This window comes from Melozone crissalis, unplaced genomic scaffold, assembly GCF_028551555.1.
Source record: "Melozone crissalis strain CALT ecotype California unplaced genomic scaffold, PUWL_Pcris_2 ptg000007l_1, whole genome shotgun sequence".
NCBI lineage: Eukaryota > Metazoa > Chordata > Aves > Passeriformes > Passerellidae > Melozone > Melozone crissalis.
Genome location: NW_026535785.1, coordinates 865,502 through 882,890, shown reverse-complemented (window position 1 = coordinate 882,890; position 17,389 = coordinate 865,502). Strand labels below are relative to the sequence as shown.

Here is a 17,389-nt window from a genome sequence, read left to right as displayed (position 1 = left end):
AAGAATGGCTGCAGCGTGGCCCTGTGAAGCCAGGCTTGCTGTCACCTGGGCTGTCCTCAGGGCCACCCCAGCCCGTGGCCACACGTGTGTTTAAGCTGTGGCTGTCAGCAGCAAGCCCAGGGCTGCAGGGAGGGATCCCAGCCCCAGCTCAAACACTCCCTTTGAAGATGTATTAGGAGAAACCAAACAAAAACATCAGAGACACAGGGCATGAAACTGACCCTCTGTGAAATGCTGTGCTGACCTTTTTGGGGGAAATTAGGAATTTATGCTCCAGTTGTGCCTGTTGAGGAAGCAGAGTGCTGCAGCCCCTCTCCCAGAGTCTCCATCCAGGAGAATGTGCCACGCAGAGCTGTCAGATAAAGGCTGGAGTGCCAAGGGTGTGTGGAGCTGGGCTCCCTGACCCAGCAGGGGCAGCTGTTGGATGTTCTTGATGCCAGCAGTACCCCCTGCCTCATGAGTTTGTTCTCCTTGCAGGTGGGAGCAGCGGGAGCTGCCGAATGGGAGAGTCTACTATGTAGACCACAACAACAAGACCACGACGTGGGAGAGACCCCTTCCTCCAGGGTAAGGGGCTGGGGGCTCCAGGCCTTGGCTCGGCCACTGTCTCAGAGAGGCGTTCGTGGCATCCTGGTGGGAGCTCCGCTGTGTCCCAGCATCTTGTCAGGCTTCGTGTGCCCTTGCAGCAGCCACTGGAGCAGTTACTCGTGCTGTGTGTTTCCTTTTGGTGGGTCCTGGTCCAGAAGAGCCCCTTTAGGTGCGAGAGCAGTGGTTGTGGAGCTGGGCACGGAGCCCTCGTGTCGGAGGGTGGCAGGACCGAGCGGCGTGAGCCCCACAGTGACAATTCCTTGGTGCTTCCAGGTGGGAGAAGCGCGTGGATCCTCGGGGCAGGTACTACTACGTGGACCACAACACCCGCACCACCACGTGGCAGCGCCCCACGGCCGAGTACGTCCGCAACTACGAGCAGTGGCAGTCGCAGCGCAACCAGCTGCAAGGGGCCATGCAGCACTTCAGCCAGAGGTTCCTGTACCAGGTGAGGGCCAGGGTCTCACCTGCCTGGGAGCCACGGGGCGGGGAAGGCGCTCGCTGGGCTCTGTGGGGTCTGTGTGAGCTCAGAGCAGTGCCTGGGTGGGAGCTCACAGGCTCCGAGCTGCCTGCAGAGGCCTCGGGGGAGTGACTTGCTGCTTTTTATAAACCAGCTTGCATGGCCCTGAAGGGTGGTGGGAGCTGTCCTCAGCAGCCTGTCCCCAAGGTTTCTCCAGTGCCAGTGTGGCCAGCCACACGATCTGCTGTGGCTCCCATCAGACAAGCCTTGCTGCTGACCTGTGGGGCTGCAGAACCTGCTGTTGGAGCTGAGGGAGCCTGGTGTGTGGCAGGACAGGAGGCTCTGGGGCCTGAGCTCATCCCTCCCCAGGTCTCTGTTGGGCTGAGGACGGCCTGGCTGGGTCCCAGAGCTGCAGGCCCGGGGTACAAGTGGAGAGGGCTGCAGGAGCCAGGGACCAAAGAGTGCAGGGAACGAGCTGGACTTGCCAGCATCCTCCTGCTTCCTTTGCTGCTTCCCCCATTCCTGGTTTGGGCTGAGTATTTGCGTTTCCTTGCTCAGGGAATGGTCTCAGCCATTCTTTTCCTGGGCAGGGACCACACCTGTCCTGGCCATACGTTCGCCATGGATGTGGTGTGGTGCTGGTGTCTGTGGGCTGCAGGGAGAGCAGTGCCTGGGACAGAGCCAGGCTGGAGCAGCTCTGCCTCCTGGAGCAGTGATCCAGCCCCATGCAGGGTGAACCTGCACTCGTGCCAGAGGCAGCTGAACAGCTGTGAGGGAAGGTGGACAGTGTACAGGGACCAACTTCTCACTGACTTTTACCTCCCCAGAGAAAGCCAGGAGTCCCAGCTGGCACTGGAGTGGGCTCCATCCAGAGCTCAGCTGCTCTCGGGGAGGGGTGTAGTGCAAAGTGCTGTCAGTGCGGGACACAGCCAGCGCCAGCTCAGCCCCCTCCTCCCCTGCCTGTCCCCCCCTGGATGTCTCTCCAACCCTTCCAAGCCTCACAGGCAGAGCTGAACCCCAGTGCTGTGCTGGCCCTGCCTGCACCAGGGGCAGCCTGGGAGGGCTCCCACCATGCCCAGTGGGTTCAGGGCTGTCCCTCCTCCCTGCCAGCCCAGCCTGGAGCTGCTCCAGGCTCTGTGACTCGCCCTGGCCACGCTCCGCCGAGGGAGGGACTCAGACTCCAAATTTAGCCTGATGAAACGATTGTACTTTTTGTTTCGAGCTCTCCTGCCAGCAGTGATGGTTCCTGCTCTGCCTCCTGCCCCACAGGGGCTTTCTGCTTGACTTGCTCCTGCCTCCAGCATCCCTCTGCCCTTGCTGGAGGGCATGGTATGGGGGTGATGAGCAGTGGGGAAGAGCCTGGGAAAGGCACAATTTGGGGGGCTGGGGTGCAGCCAGGGACTGCTCTCCCGGCAGATGCCACATCCTTTGCACAAAGGGTCTCTGGCACAGAGGCGGGTAGTTCCCAGGGGCTGTGGGGAGCAGCAGGAGCTCTGCCCTGGTAGCTTTCATTAGCTGTTTTGATGTGCCAGTCAGGTGGTACCCCTGGGCACACTCAGCTGTCTGTGTGGGCAGCCTGTCCTGGCAGGGAGGGAACAGACACTGCCCCAGTCTGAGCTGTGCTGGCCACGCCAGTCCTGGCACATGGGGTTGGTACAAGAGACAGAGCTCAGAGAGGGGCACAAACTGTGCCAGGCCATCCTCGGGGTGCTGGCTGCCCCGAGATGTACCCACCCAGGCTTTGGTGCCTTTCTGGGAGTGGGGGGCCCTGGCACCCCGAGGGCTGCAGGCAGCAGGGCTGGGTCTGGCTGTGTGTGCATGCCTTGTGCCCAGGTGACTCTGATCCATCCCTGTGAGGCAAGCTGGGACACAGCCCCTCTCCAGCAGATGGGTTTTTACCTTTTGGGTAACGATGCGTTTCTCATTTAACCATTAAAAACACTTCCAGCCCCCTCCTGCCCCGGGCCCCGGGGACCCTCCATCCCCAGCAGGGCTGGGGCCGGGTGTGCAGCCCCGGGGCCTGTGCCCGCAGAAAGGCGCTTTGTGGGGCCGGGGGCAGTCCCGGTGCCCCAGAAAGGCGCTTTGTGGGGCCGGGCGGGGGCTCGGAGGGCGCATCCCGCACCGGCCCGGCCCGCGGAGGAGGGGGCCGCCGGCCCGCCAGGAAGCGCGGGGCGTGGACAGCGCTTGTGGGAATGATTTCATTGGAAAGGCCTGCGATATTTTTTCCCCTCTTGTGTGTGGTTCTTGGAGGAGGCTGGAGGTGTATGTGCAGGGGACGCCGAGCAGCCGCGCACGTTCGGAGCCCTCCGGGCCGTCCCGCTGCCCTCGGCCGGCGCAGCCCCTGCCCCTGCCCCGCTGCCCCTTGGCTGCCCAGCCCCTGCTTAGGCTGAGCTTCTGGGCTTTTTTTTTTCCGAATTTATTTTTTTATTTGCTTTTGCTTTTTTTTGTTTCTTTTTTTAACCCCCCTTGAGTGTGCAAGTTTTTTTTTTTAGTTCCCTGGGAGCAGTGGGCCAAGGAGAGGCGAGTGGAAGCGGGGCCGGCCGGTTCACCTCCGTGCTCCGCTCCTCCAGCCATCCCGGCTCTGGGGTTTACTCCGTGTTTTTGCTCTCTCTAGTCCTCCGGAGCCCCGTCCGACAATGATCCTCTGGGGCCCCTTCCTCCCGGCTGGGGTAAGTACTGCACTGCCTCACCTGGCCCTGCATGGCCCCCGGGGACACTCCTGTCACCCGCAGCAGGACCCTGCCCGTCCCACGGGATGCCAGCAGCTCCCTCACTCCGTGCCTGGCGGTACTGGGAAGGGTGAAGGGGGGCCATGGAGCCAGCACTCCTGTGCTGGGCTGCACGTGGGGCTGACTCTGCCTGTGACTAGCATGATCTCTTATGTGAAATTCAGCTTTTCTTCCCCTGCCTTCCCCTTTTCCTGGAGGAGTTCCCAGCCTCTCTCAGCTGCTGAATGCAGAAGTGCTTGTGATTTGTTCTTTGGATTGGGGAAGATCCCCAAGTTGCGGGTGGAAGTCCTTGCTTGTCCCTGGACCCCACCTCTGATGAACAGGGATCTGTTCTCTGCTGTGCTGCCTCCCGGGATGCTCTGCCTGGCTCTGGAGCAGGGTTGGGAGCTGGCAGGAGCAGAGCTGGTCGTCCCCAAATGGCCCAGGCATTGTGTGCTGGGACATCTTGAAAAGTCCCTGTGCCACCCCCAGGACAGAGAGAACCCCTCCATGGTGAAAGCATCCCTGGAGAGGGCAGGCTGGGATGCTTGGGGATGCAGCTGGGCTGTGCTGAGCCAGGGAGAGCAGGAGAAGGGTTAAAATTGTGGGAGCTAGGAGCAGGACAGAGGGGCCAAGGCTGCTCAGGCAGTCTGCAGGGGCAGTGTCTTTATGGGGGTGGTGGTGGAGCCCCTGCTGGGTGTCCCCTCTCCATCAGCAGGAGAAAGGACCCCTCCCCAGTGCCAGCTGGGCAGGCACAGCACCGTGGGGTGGGGGCTCCCAGGATGGATGGGATCCCTGGGGTGGATGCCGTCCTGGCCATCATCTGGGGGCTGCTGCCCACAGTCCAGGAGTGAGATGGAGCGAGGGGCTGGCACTGGCCAGGAGGGTGACAGGGAGGTGACAAGGTGTCCCTGCCTGCATGGTGCAGGCTGAGCGTGGGGGGATGACGCAGCACATGGAGGAGGAGGTGTGGGGCACACACAGTGCCAGGGAGGCAGGGGGTGTGTGCAGGGGTGGCTGGGTGTGTGCTGGAGCTGTTTTGTGCCTGTGTGCACACAAGGAGGGAGTGTGTGTGTGTGTGTGTATGTGTTCACGCACGTGTGCACTGGAGCAGGGCCATGCAGGCAGTTTGGGAAAGCACCTGTGGATCTGCTGGTGTCCCAGGAGGGGCTGTGTGTGTGCCATGAGGGTTTGTGGCTGAGCACAGCCCCTGGCCTGGCCTGGCAGCACGGTGGCAGCGCTGGCCTCTGCCCTGGCACCTCCTGCACGCTGGCACTGCCGGGCTGAGGCAGCTCGGGCACACGGAAGGAACATGGGGTTTATCCTGCCTTTTCCAAATGAGCCAAGGAGGTGGAATGGGGGAGCTGACAAATTTCCTGTGATCTGGGAAGGGGAGGGCTGTTCCCAGACTCCAGCTAATGCTTTCTCTCCCTTTTCTCCTAGAGAAGAGACAGGACAATGGGCGAGTGTATTACGTGAACCACAACACCCGGACCACGCAGTGGGAGGACCCTCGCACGCAGGGGTAGGTGGCTGTGGGGGAAGCAGGGTTTGGGAAGGTGCAGGGACCTGGCCTGCGCTGAGGCCATGTGTCCCACAGATGGAGGGGGAAGCTCTGACAGTGCCGTGGCCGCAGTGCTGCCCAGGCAGGACTCCTCTCCTGGGGTGTGGACAGTCGCTCGCCAGTCCCATGCCATGAATCCTTCCTTGTGCCTGGCACAGAGCTGTAGTTGAGGGGGGCCCCAAAGGCCTGTCTGGTGAGCCCTCCCTTGCCAGCAGGATGATCCAGGAGCCGCCGCTGCCGCCGGGCTGGGAGATGAAGTACACGAACGAGAGCGTGCGCTACTTCGTGGACCACAACACCCGCACCACCACCTTCAAGGACCCGCGCCCGGGCTTCGAGTCGGGGTAAGCCCTGAGCAGCACCTCTGGGGCTCCTGTGGGCCCTGACCGAGGAGAGCTGTGCCCCAGTGACCCTCATCCCACCCGGCTCCTGACGGGGGCTGCTCGGGACAGGGCAGCATGGGGTGTGACCGGGGCCCTGCTGCTTTGGCAGGAGCAAGCACGGCGGCTCCCCGGGCGCCTACGACCGGAGCTTTCGCTGGAAGTACCACCAGTTCCGCTTCCTCTGCCACGTGAGTAGAGCTGCTGTGGGCAGCTGTGTGGGTGCCCTGAGCCCTGTGGGCAGGTGTGGGTGAGGAGAACCGTGCCAGCCTCACACAGCCCTTTGCCCTTTGCCCTGCCTGCAGTCAAACGCGCTGCCCAGCCACGTGAAGATCAGCGTGTCTCGGCAGACGCTCTTCGAGGACTCCTTCCAGCAGGTAGGGAGGTGCTGGGGCTGTGGAGCCGGGCAGGAGTGCAGCTGGCCTGCAGGAATGGAGCTGGCCTGCAGGAATGGAGCTGGCCTGCAGGACTGGCGCTGGCCCCAGCCATGGTGACACTGCCCTGCTCGTCCCCAGATCATGAACATGAAGCCGTATGACCTGCGGCGCCGGCTGTACATCATCATGAGAGGGGAGGAGGGCCTGGACTACGGTGGCATCGCCAGGTGAGTGTGGCCTGCTGGGCCACAGGGCCATGCCCTGGCTGTGCCCCATGTCCTGTGGGCAGTGCACACATAAGGCAGCTGCACTCAGGGCTCCCAGCCCTGGAGCAGAGGAGTCCAGGGGGATTCCAGTGGGCACTGGCTTTTCGGAGTGGTAGAACATTTCTGAAAGCATCACCCCAGCCTGTCCCTGGCAGGAGCTGGGGCTCCCCTGGTGTCCCCACTTGTGGATGTGATGGGCTGAGTGGCCTTGTCTCCCTGCAGCAAACAGGCCCTGGTGTTCCCAGACAGTCAGTGTGTGCCAGGGCAGACAGGGTGCGATGTGGTTTCTGCAGCCCTGCTGCTGCCCTGGGATGATGTTATCACAGGGCATGGGCTGTGGCTTGGCTAGAGGGGATCCTGTGTCCCTGTGAACCCCCTCTGGCTCACCTGGGACATCTCCTTGGAGCTGGGTTGGCGTGTCCCTGCCCGCTGCCAGCCCACGCTCACCTGCTGCCCCTCATGGGGCTGCTACCCCGGCTGCTGCTCCTGCTCCACCTCTCTCCGTGTCCTGCCAGTGGTTTTACCCTATGGTAGGTTACGTCATGCTGTTCTACCACAGGGTAGAACCACGGACAGGATGCCGGGGCTGCCTCCACGTCTGAGGATTCCTGTCTGCCTGCACGGCCGGGGGAGCCAAGCCAGGATGGTGCTGGCCCGAGCTTGGCGTGGGGCTCCCGGGGCAGTGCGTGTGGAGGGACTGGGTGCACTCAGGGTGTGTGTGTGTGTGGGACAGCCCAGCTGGGACTGTGTGGGGCACTTGCCGAGGTTCCCGATGCTCTGAGTGGGGCCTGCGGCAAGCTGGCATCTCCAGAAACCCTTCACAAACCCCACACAGCACCCCGGGGAGGGGAACAGCCTCGCCCAGTCACACCAGTGCCCGGCACCTGCCTGAGGCGGGCACCCACTGGTGCAGGGACATGCACTGACCCCTCCCTGAGCTCCTTGTCACCGTGTTCCCTTGTCTCCTTCCAGGGAGTGGTTCTTCCTCCTGTCCCACGAGGTGCTCAACCCCATGTACTGCCTCTTTGAGTATGCAGGCAAGAACAACTACTGCCTGCAGATCAACCCTGCCTCCTCCATCAACCCCGACCACCTCACCTACTTCCGCTTCATCGGCCGCTTCATCGCCATGGTGAGAGCCGGGGGTGGCACCAGGGGTTTGTCAGGGGGTGGCACCAGGGGTTTGTAGGGGAATGGCACCAGGGGTTTGTCAGGTGATGGCACCAGGGGTTTGTCAGGTGATGGCACCAGGGATGTGTCAGGTGATGGCACCAGGGGTTTGTCAGGGTATGGCACCAGGGGTTTGTGTCCCCCTGCAGAGCAGGGGACAGGGTGGTGAGCAGGGCGTGGGGCAGCTCTGTGTGCCGTGGCTGTGCTGGGCCCGGCACTGCTGCCCTCCCTGAGCCCCGTCCTGCCCACGTGTGGAGCAGTGGGAGATGAGCCTTTAAGGGGGTGCTGTGGGGTGATGCATTTTAAATCCACTGAAAGGCTGTGGGGCCAGAGGAGGCCTGGTTTCCCAGGATTGTGGCGGGGATGGATGGCTCCAGGTCTTTGGCTGTCACCCCAGGTGCTGTCGGGTCTGCAGCTCCAGGGACTATTTTTAGTCCCAGCAGTGTGAGATTTTCCAGCTGCCCGAGCTCCAGAGCAGCTCCTCCCGTTTGTGTGGGATTGCTCAAGGCCAGTGTGCCCGGGCTGGCAGGGGGGCTGCTGGGCTCCCCCAGGCCGGGCAGGGTCCCTGGCCCGCAGCCCCACGGGCAGGGTGTGTGTGGGGGCGGCCCCGGCCCCGCTGTCCTGCCCTGCCCTGCCCCGCCTCGCAGGATACCAATAAAACCCCAGACTATTACTCACCGCTGGGCCGTTCTAGACAAGCGTCTGCATTATTTTTGGCTGCCTTTGCCTCGGGGCTCCTGGAAGCCAGGGATTCAGGGAAGCCACAGCACAGCTCTGTTTAAACAAGTGCTCTTAATAGAGCTGTGAGGGGAGAGGGAGATGCAGTGGAATTTGCCGTGGCGAGGGAGAGGGGCTGCAGCCCACCCGGCCTGGGAAGTGCTGTGGGGGCAGCCCACCCTTGCCCTTCATGTGTGCCAGCCAGGAGCGAGTGCCATAGGTCAGGAACCCCTACGTGAGTCCCTTCTGCCCCATGGCTGCCCGGGGTGGAGCATTGTCTGCCCCAGGGCTGTGTCCCAGAGCTCCCCGTGACCTGGTGTCCCCTCCCTGCCCAGGCTCTGTACCACGGGAAGTTCATCGATACCGGCTTCACGCTGCCCTTCTACAAACGGATGCTGAACAAGCGCCCGACGCTCAAGGACCTGGAGTCCATCGACCCCGAGTTCTACAACTCCATCGTGTGGACCAAGTGAGTGCCCTGCCCTCCCTCCTGCAGAGCTCTCCCCACAGCCCCTCCCTGCTGCTGGGTGCCTCCAGCACAAATCTCATCCCGGTGTTCCCCCAGGGAGAACAGCCTGGAGGAGTGCGGCCTGGAGCTGTACTTCATCCAGGACATGGAGATCCTGGGCAAGGTGACCACCCACGAGCTGAAGGAGGGCGGTGAGAGCATCCGTGTGACGGAGGAGAACAAGGAGGAGTACATCATGTGAGTGGCTGTCCCCAGGGTCCTGTCAGGCACCCGCCCCCAGTGGCTGCAGGGGTGGGACCGTGGGCCTTGGGACGTGGCCGCTTCCCTGGGCTACGTGGCTGTGACGGGCCCGGGCTGGCGCGGCTGGCCGAGCTCTGCTGCGGTCTGGATTGCTGAGGGCTGGGCAGTTGCCAGTACTTTCAGGAAAAAGGAGAGGGGAGAGGCTGAGGCTGCTTTCCCATCCCATGGCTGTTCCCCCTGCTTGCCTGGGGGCTGCCAGGGCCAGCTCAGCTCCAGCCAGGGGATGTGGTTTGCACCCCAGGAGCTCCTAAGTCTGCTCTCGGGGCTGAACGCTGCTCACGGGTTTGGGGGCAGAGACAGAAACCCAGCAGTGGGGATTGAGGGGAGCCCTGGTGCTCTGAGGGAGCCCCTCTCCCATTCCCCACACTCCCGGGGCCCTCCCTGCTGGTGGGAGGGATCCTGGGCTTCCCCAGGCCGGGCCAGCGGTGCTGGCTCTGTGCCGAGCCCTCTGCCTCCCCAGGCTGCTGACGGACTGGAGGTTCACTCGGGGCGTGGAGGAGCAGACCAAGGCGTTCCTGGACGGCTTCAACGAGGTGGTGCCGCTGGAGTGGCTGCGCTACTTCGACGAGAAGGAGCTGGAGGTGAGCTGGCACCTGGGCTGGGGGTGTGGGTGGGAGGTGGCACGTGGTGACCCTGCTCATGCTCTGTGCCCATCAGCTGATGTCAGCCCCGGGTGTTGGGTCTGGGGGTGGCTCGCTGTGTCCTTGGCAAGAGAACATCCCGTTGGATGGGAGGAATTAGTGCCAGACACCTCAGTGCTGGCACCTGGGCCAGGTGAAGGCTGGCACCAGAGGGCTTGGCGTTCAGAGCACAGGTGCAGGGCTCTGTCTGTCCCCTGCTGAGTGTCCCCTGTCCCCAGCTGATGCTGTGCGGGATGCAGGAGATCGACATGAACGACTGGCAGAAAAATACCATCTACAGGCACTACACCAAGAACAGCAAACAGATCCAGTGGTTCTGGCAGGTCAGTGTGAGCCCAGCTGAGGGCGTGGGGTGCCCCGGCAGGAGCCATCCTGCAGGGTGGGAGCAGGATCCCACTCAGCTGCTGCGTTCCTGCTGCAGGTGGTTAAGGAGATGGACAACGAGAAGAGGATCCGGCTGCTGCAGTTCGTGACGGGGACCTGCCGCCTGCCCGTCGGGGGCTTTGCTGAGCTCATCGGTGTGTCCTGGGGGGGTGGCACCTCCCTGTCCCTGTCCCTGTCCCCACACAGAGCTCACAGCAGCACGGAGCAGCTGTGAGGTCTGAGCACAGTGCTCTGGTCTTGTGCCATTTCCACAGACGTTCCTTGGCCGCGACCAAAGGGTCCCACCAGGGTTAACTTTGTTGGGCTGGTTTGTGATCTCAGTCTGAATGAGATTTGATTTCTGATTCAATTTTCATTCTTGTGCGACAAAGCCTCTTTTTCAGAAAACCACAGTGTGGTTCCACTCCTTTAATTTACTGCTTTTTGGGGCCTATACCAGCCTTTCCCTGACTTTCTTGGCATCTGTGTTAAGCCAACCAGCTTGCTTAACCCACTGAGTTGTTCTTGCTGGCATATTAGCTTTTTCCACCCCCTGGAATCTCTCCAGCATTCCCACTGTGTTAAAAAGCCACCTCAGTGACTCAGATTTGCTGTGCCAGGTCCTTTAAAACTCTTGGATGGACTCGCACAATCCTCAGGGCTTACAGATGAATGAGTTTTAGCACTTGGTATGGAACCATCATGTTCAGAGGTGGTGCTCTTGCCCCTCTGTGCTGGTTTTTGCTTTCTCCTCTGTTTTTTGAACATCCTCTCTGCAAACAGGCAGGGGTTGCTGCCAGGGATTTATGCCCTGTGTGACCCTGGGATTGTAGGGCCATGAGGTAGATCTCAGTGTGAGTGGGAGGGGTTTCTTTTTCAGCTCCTGGTCATGTAAAGAGCTTTGCTGCGTTCTTCATTAACAGGCAGCAACGGGCCCCAGAAATTCTGCATCGATAAAGTTGGCAAAGAGACGTGGCTGCCACGGAGTCACACGTGGTAAGTGACTGCCCCTGGGCCTGGCAGGAGTGTGGGGACAGGGGGGACTCTGCGGGGCTGCTCGGGGCTCCATCCCATGGGGTGGGACTGCTGCTCCTGGCCTGCCCAGCCTCGGCTCTCTCCCCAGCTTCAACCGCCTGGATCTCCCTCCCTACAAGAGCTATGAACAGCTGAAGGAGAAGCTGCTTTACGCCATCGAGGAGACGGAAGGCTTTGGACAGGAGTGATGGAGCTGTGGGGCGTTCCCGGAGCGCTGCCGGCTGGTGCCCAGGGCCCAGCCCTGCCCGGGGTGTGCTCCCCATGGACACTGTGGCTTCTGCTCCTGGGCGAGCTCTGCACTGATACGGCCCCGGGGGAACGGGGCTGTGTTTCCCTCCCTAAGGAAATCTGAGCTGTGATGGAGAGGAGGACACGAGGGCTTGGCTTGCACGGGCTGGCGCAGAGGGGCTGGGGGGCAGCACAGGGGGCACCGGGGCTCCCCAGCCCTCTCCACAGACACAGTTACGTGTTTGGTAGATGCTCCTCTTCCCCCTCGTGTTTTCTGCCTTTTCATGGCATTTTGGTAGTGGCAGGTGAGGGGGAAATGACACTCAGATTGACTTCTGGGCCCCATCCTGCAGCCAGCATTCAGCAACAGTGACAGGGACCCCCAAGACGATGCTTCTGAGGGGCTCTTGTGCTCCATCTGAGCACCAGGACAGCCCCTTGCTAGGCCAGATCCGCAGCCTCTGGAGCCAGAGCCTGGCTGAGCATGTCCCTGGCGCGTCCCCATGTGCAGCCCGTGGCCCCTGGGCAGTTGTATGTAAATGATGTGGTTTCTGCTCCGAGCCGAGCTGGTGCTCCACAGCGGCCCCGGGGGCTCCGGGCACTGCTGGGGCCCTGCCGGCCTTTGCTCAGATCCTGGGTTCTGCCCACGCTCCTGTGTCCCCTCTGCAGCGAGGAGGGCAGGATCACCTGGCTGTCACTTGTGTCCCTCCCCGTGTGTGCGGGCGACAGACCCGGCGTGGCTGTGTCCGTGTGTCCGGGGGCTGTGGGGACGGGACCTGCAACGGCTCCGGGCTGGGAACGGCCGGTCCCGCACGGCCCCGCGCGGCTTCGTGTGCAATAAACGACAAAGCAGCTGCCGAGGTGTGCCTGTGTGCTGGGTCCCTGTGTGTGCCCCGGGTCCCTTATATCCCAGGTCAGCACATCCTGGGTCAGTGTGTGTCTCCCAGGGTGGGGTCTGTGCAGGGCTGGGGCCCCAGGGCCATAATGGCATCCATAGCTCAGCACTGGGATCACAAATCCCATGGATTTTGTCCCTGCCTGCTCTGTGTCAGGCACCCAGTGCCTCCCCAGGCTCACAGCCTCCTGCAGCCCCTAGAGCTGGCCAGGGGTGACAGGGCCACCACCGCCGTCCCCAGGGAGGCGCAGAGGTGTGACAGCCGTGACAACATCCCAGCTGAGCCACACCCTGAGGGGCCGGGGCACAGAGCCAGTTAAACATGGGGATGGCTGTGGTGCACAAAACTGGCTGATGGCAAAGGATTAGCCCTGAACATGGGGATATGCTCAGTGAGAGCAGAGTGTGCGTGAGCTGAGGCCTCAACACCCCCAAAGACACACTGGCGGAAGGAGAAGTGCTGTCTAACAGCATAATCACATCAAAAACCTGCACATGGCTCCCCCCAACCCTGCCCGGGTGAGGAGGAGCAGAGTGCTGAGCACATCATACAAGACCCCAGCACCAGGGATTTAGTTTACAAGATTTTTAATTTACAAATAAAAAAGCTACACCTTTTATTTCTTCTCCTTTTTCTCCTCTTTCTTGCCATCACTCTTCTCCTTGTCCTTCTCCTTCTCATCTTTCCTCTCCTTTTTACTTTCTTCTTTTTCCTGTCCTTCCTTCTTCTCCGCATCCCTGTTGGCAATCTTGTTGTTGATGAGGTTGTGCAGGGCCACAACGGAGCGGATGAGCGAGGCCAGGTACACCACCACCATCTGGTCATTGGTCTTCAGGTAAAAGGCCTTGACAAACTCCTGCAGGTTCACGTCTGGGAGCAGGTTGAAGACGTCCTGGAGGTGGTAGATGATCTGGTGGTTGATGGGGAGTTTGCCCAGGGCTACTTTCTCTAGGTAGCTCCTGATGTCCAGAAGTTTGGAGTTCAGTCCCTTCAAGCCATGGACCTGGTTTGTGATCCGCTGGGACAGCGTGCCCACCGTGGTGTCCTTGATGTCCCTGAAACCCAGAGAGAATGGGGATTAGAACCTCAGCCCTTGGGCCTTTCCAGCCGTGTGAGCAGGGCCGATGGCCCCCAGGCTCCCAGGATTTGTGCCATGTGTTTGATGTGCTCCTCGGGCAGTGGGAACGCCGCTGGGAGCGTGGCAGGGCCCGGGACAGCTGTGCCCTCACCTCAGCAGGTGCTCCACTCCCACCTCCTCGGCCTCCTCAGCACCAATCTCGCTCGTCACGTGCTCAAAGGTCTTGGAGGTCGGGGTGCCGTCCTAAAGGGACACACAAATGGGGGATTTCAGCCAGGGGATGAGGGATTGCACCGAGGAAACCAGAAAAGCAGCCCTACACAAGGAGCTGAGAGGAACAGCTGGAGCTGGGATCTCCCTGATTTAATCAGTGTCACTGACTGCCCCAGCAATCTTGCTCTGGCTGACTTCCCATTTCTGCATTTTGCTGATCTGTGCCCAGGGGAGGAGCAATGGAAAATCTAAATATCACAGTTATTTCTCTCTTCCCTGATCCAACCTCCTTGTACTTTGGGAGAGCAGCTCCTGCTCTGCAGTGAAGGCCTCAAAAACGCAAAAAGATGCAATATTTTATACGCATCCAGAATAATTTAAATGCCACAATTACAGTGAGTCACTGCTGGGTGTTGTTTGTCTGTGTGAGCTGCTCAGGGCAGGCCCACAGTGACTGGGCACACCTGGGAGCACCTGCAGCCAGTGCCACCCACGAGGGGCAGCCTCCAGGAGCTCCCAGCTGTGACTGTGACATTCACAGAGTGAACACTCACATCATGGACCTCCTCCACGGAGATGTAGGCTTCTGTGGGCAGCCCCAGGTCCTTTGGCTTCACATCAATGATCACCAGCACCTCGGGGAGAAAGAAAACATGCAGAGAACTGGATTTCAGTCGAGGAGTAGGAAAAAAATACCCAAGCCAGCTCTTGCCTCCTCAGCACCAGCACAAGGCTCAGAGGCGTAACCTCAGGCACTGAGACAATGATTCAAAAAACTCCTGATCCCAGTTCCTCAATCACTTCACAACTGTGTCACCAGCAAAAAAGGTGAGGGACAAGGTTTCCCAGATGCCCTTTTTAGGGAAAGAGAGGCAGGAACAACCCCACAGGCCAAAGGTGGCTCCACTTACAGAGTTGGGGCAGTATCTCTTCATCAGCTCGTTGATGGCGATGTCGTTCTTGTGCAGCTTGGGGCCCGTGTGGTACCACCCCACGATTCTTTCTCTGGCTGAGCAAAAGCAGAAAGGATTGGGAATCAGAACTGGGGGAGGCCCCAGCAGAGACACCTGGGCAGAGACTGGGTGGGCTGATGGAGGGGGAGAGCCTGATCTGTGTGGGGGAGAGGGAAGTGGATTTCAAGGCCATGGCTTGAGCAGTGACTGCACTCACTCATCACTGTCACTGACCCACAGCTTTTCTCCTGGCAATTAACAGCTTCTGTTAATTGTGTGGCTCTCAGGGTCTGACAGCCTGCACATCTGACATCTCGACGTGCAAGTCCCATCCTGGAAGTGTTCAGAACCATGTGGATGTGGGACACAGTTAGTGGAGAACACGGTGCTGGCTGATGGCTGGACTTGATGATCTTATAGGTATTTTGCAGCCTTAAGGATTCTGTGGTTTATAGGAATTCCCTTTTCCACAGCCCTGAAAGTTTTTAGGAGCGTATCCCTGACTATCAGAAGATCTCAACTCACCATTGACCTTCTTAAACATTCCATACATGTTCTCCAGGTAGTCATGGTCCAGGAACCACACGGTATCATCCTTGTCATCCTCATCAAAGGGTACTGGGAGTAAAACAAAACACCAGCGTTTAAGAATCCAACTTCCTGAATTAAAATGTTTATTGAAATGCTCTGGATCTGGGTATTTTTGGCTGCTAAAGGTGAGTGAGGTTTACTTAGGGGTGTTGACAGCAGTTTGCATTTATTGGTGGATATGAGGTGATTTGTACATGGATGGATCAAGGGTTTCTTCCAAACCCACAACACAGTCCATCCACTAAATAATTCAGTGGCTTTGGAGCAGGGCAGGACACCCGAACTCACCTGCAAAACTGTTGGACACATCCAGGATCTTCTTCTGCCAGGAGCCCAGCAGCACTCCAACCACTCGCTTCTGATTTCCCACTTTTCCTATCCTAAAAGGAAAGACGACTGTCAGTCCTGGACAAACGGGGAGGAGTGAGCAGGGGCCCGCAGCCCGTGTCGGAGGTGACACAGCGGGGGTGGAATGGAAGAGGGGAGTTATTTATGATTGTGCTATCGCTGCTTGTGTTTACAGCCACAGAAGGGCGTTCCGTGCCCTCGGAACCAAAGCGTGTCCCCAGGGACGGGCCGACCTCACTCACGGGGACAGCGACCGACCCAGTGTCACCCACCGCGGGCTCGGCCGCCTCCGGGGATCCGGGATTTATTTTTGGCCCTAAAACCGCCCGGCATCGGCGGCAGGGAGCGGGATGAGGCCACAGTCACCCGGGGTGCCGGAGGGAGCGGGTCCCCTCCCGGCCCCGGGACTCTCCCGCTCCGCCGGGTCCCCTCCCGGCCCCGGGCTCCTCCAGGGCGCCGCTCCCGGCCCGGCCCCGCTCCCGGCCCGGCCGTGACTCAGCGCCGCGCCGCCGCTCCCGCCCGCCCGCACCTGTTGAAGTGATCGACGACGCTGAGCAGCACCAGCGGGTGCACGACCACCCTGTCCACGGCCAGCTCCGGCATGGCGCCCGCCCTGCGCGGCCCGGCCCGGCCCGGCCCCGCTCGCTCCTACCGCCCGCGCCCGCAGCAGGCCCGACCGGCGCCGCGCCTCAGCCCGCCCCGAGCCCGGCGTGCAGCGCGCGGGGCGGGGCCGCGCCGGCGGGGCGGGGCCGCCGCCATCTTGGGACGGCGCGCTCGCCATGCTCGGAGGGGATTGATTGGCCACGGTGGGACGCGGCAGGCGCCATCTTGAGGAGGTAACGCCGCCATCGTGTCACGGTGCCGCCGCCATCTTGGGAGGGCGCCGCCGCCATCTTGGGCCGCGGCCTTGCTCCGCCCTGAGGCGGGGACAGGGCGGGAAGGGGGCGGCCCTCAGCAGCGGCCCCGCCCCTTCCCTCCGTTTTCCCCCTTTTCTCTTTATTTCCCCCCTTTCCCTTTCTTTCCCCCCTTTTACTTTTATCCTCCCCCCTTTTCCCCCTTTCCCCACCTTCTTTCCTTTTTCCCTCCTCTTTCCCCCTTTCTTTCATTTTATCCTCCCCTTTCCCCCTCTTTTTCACCCCCTTCCTCTCTTTTTCACTCCTCTCTGCTCTTTCTCCCCTCCCTTTTTTAACTCCTTTTTCCTCGCTTTTTTAAACGCCTTTTCCCCCTCCCCATTTTTGCACCTCAGGGGCAGCAGCTGGCACGGAACTTTGTCTTTCACCCTTTATTTCTAGCAAAACAAACCCCAAAAAATAAAAAGTGAAAAAAGGAACATGAGGCTGTTACTTCAGAGTCTACACGAAGGAGTTACTAACATGAAATATCAAAGTTGCTGAGGGTGATCTCACAGTTTTTAAAGCCCTATTATATCCCCTTGCTTTTTTCACTGTTCCCACATGGTTTTTTGTATATTTCTGTACATAGTGGTAATATTTTGGTATTTCAAAATACCAAATGGTATTTTGAGTGCAATTGAAGGTTTTGTGTTGCTATTCAGCATCATAAAACTTCAGAGATTTTGGCAAAAACAACAATAATTTACAAACCCTGCAAAACCTGCAGAGTCTGAGACCTCTCGTGGAGTTTTCAGTTGTTACAGCCTTTAGTGTTCCTGCTAAAAAAAAAAAAAGAAAAAAAAAAAAAGAAAAAAAAGGTCTCTAGTGGAGTTTCCTGAGATTTTTTTCCCGGCAGAGGGAGATATGTGACCGTGGAATTCGAACACAGCCAGGGTTCTTGTCACTTGTTTTATCAATATACATATAAAACTCAATGTTCAAATTAACTAGTTCAATAAGTAATTTAGCTCATTGATTTTCGGGCATATCCTAAGTGCCGTTACAAGCTACGGATATTTTAAATGCCATTACCTAATAGAAGGAATGTTTTAAGCACCTTTTATTGATTTTATTACTGTTTTATTTTGCTGTCTTGGTTTAAAAATCATTTTAACCACTCTGTCATCGAGAAGAAATATATCGTTGGTGAA

General features: G+C 59.6%; 2 protein-coding genes across 3 annotated transcripts in view; one reads left to right on the top strand and one right to left on the bottom strand.

Moving 5' to 3' along the window:
* The window catches only part of WWP2 (WW domain containing E3 ubiquitin protein ligase 2), a 31,215-nt gene extending 19,476 nt beyond the window's left edge, over positions 1-11,739 (top strand). For both annotated transcript variants that reach the window (XM_054296319.1, XM_054296318.1), the window contains exons 9-24: positions 478-567; positions 862-1,036; positions 3,663-3,717; positions 5,200-5,281; positions 5,536-5,664; positions 5,813-5,891; positions 6,006-6,077; positions 6,216-6,304; positions 7,316-7,475; positions 8,566-8,699; positions 8,796-8,936; positions 9,460-9,580; positions 9,859-9,963; positions 10,062-10,158; positions 10,927-10,999; positions 11,127-11,739. In XM_054296319.1, the coding sequence (XP_054152294.1) occupies positions 478-567; positions 862-1,036; positions 3,663-3,717; positions 5,200-5,281; positions 5,536-5,664; positions 5,813-5,891; positions 6,006-6,077; positions 6,216-6,304; positions 7,316-7,475; positions 8,566-8,699; positions 8,796-8,936; positions 9,460-9,580; positions 9,859-9,963; positions 10,062-10,158; positions 10,927-10,999; positions 11,127-11,226 (1,702 nt within the window). In that variant the 3' untranslated portion in view covers positions 11,227-11,739. The remainder of the gene's footprint in view (positions 1-477; positions 568-861; positions 1,037-3,662; positions 3,718-5,199; positions 5,282-5,535; positions 5,665-5,812; positions 5,892-6,005; positions 6,078-6,215; positions 6,305-7,315; positions 7,476-8,565; positions 8,700-8,795; positions 8,937-9,459; positions 9,581-9,858; positions 9,964-10,061; positions 10,159-10,926; positions 11,000-11,126) is intronic.
* Positions 11,740-12,732: 993 nt separating this feature from the next.
* PSMD7 (proteasome 26S subunit, non-ATPase 7) lies at positions 12,733-16,009 on the bottom strand. Its single transcript, XM_054296320.1, has 7 exons — positions 15,875-16,009; positions 15,286-15,377; positions 14,932-15,024; positions 14,365-14,462; positions 14,008-14,088; positions 13,392-13,483; positions 12,733-13,217 (listed from the first exon to the last, which is right to left on the bottom strand). Exons 1-7 carry the CDS (start codon positions 15,946-15,948, stop codon positions 12,779-12,781), a joined length of 969 nt encoding a protein of 322 aa, XP_054152295.1. The 5' UTR covers positions 15,949-16,009; the 3' UTR covers positions 12,733-12,778.
* Between the last annotated feature and the right edge of the window lie 1,380 nt (positions 16,010-17,389).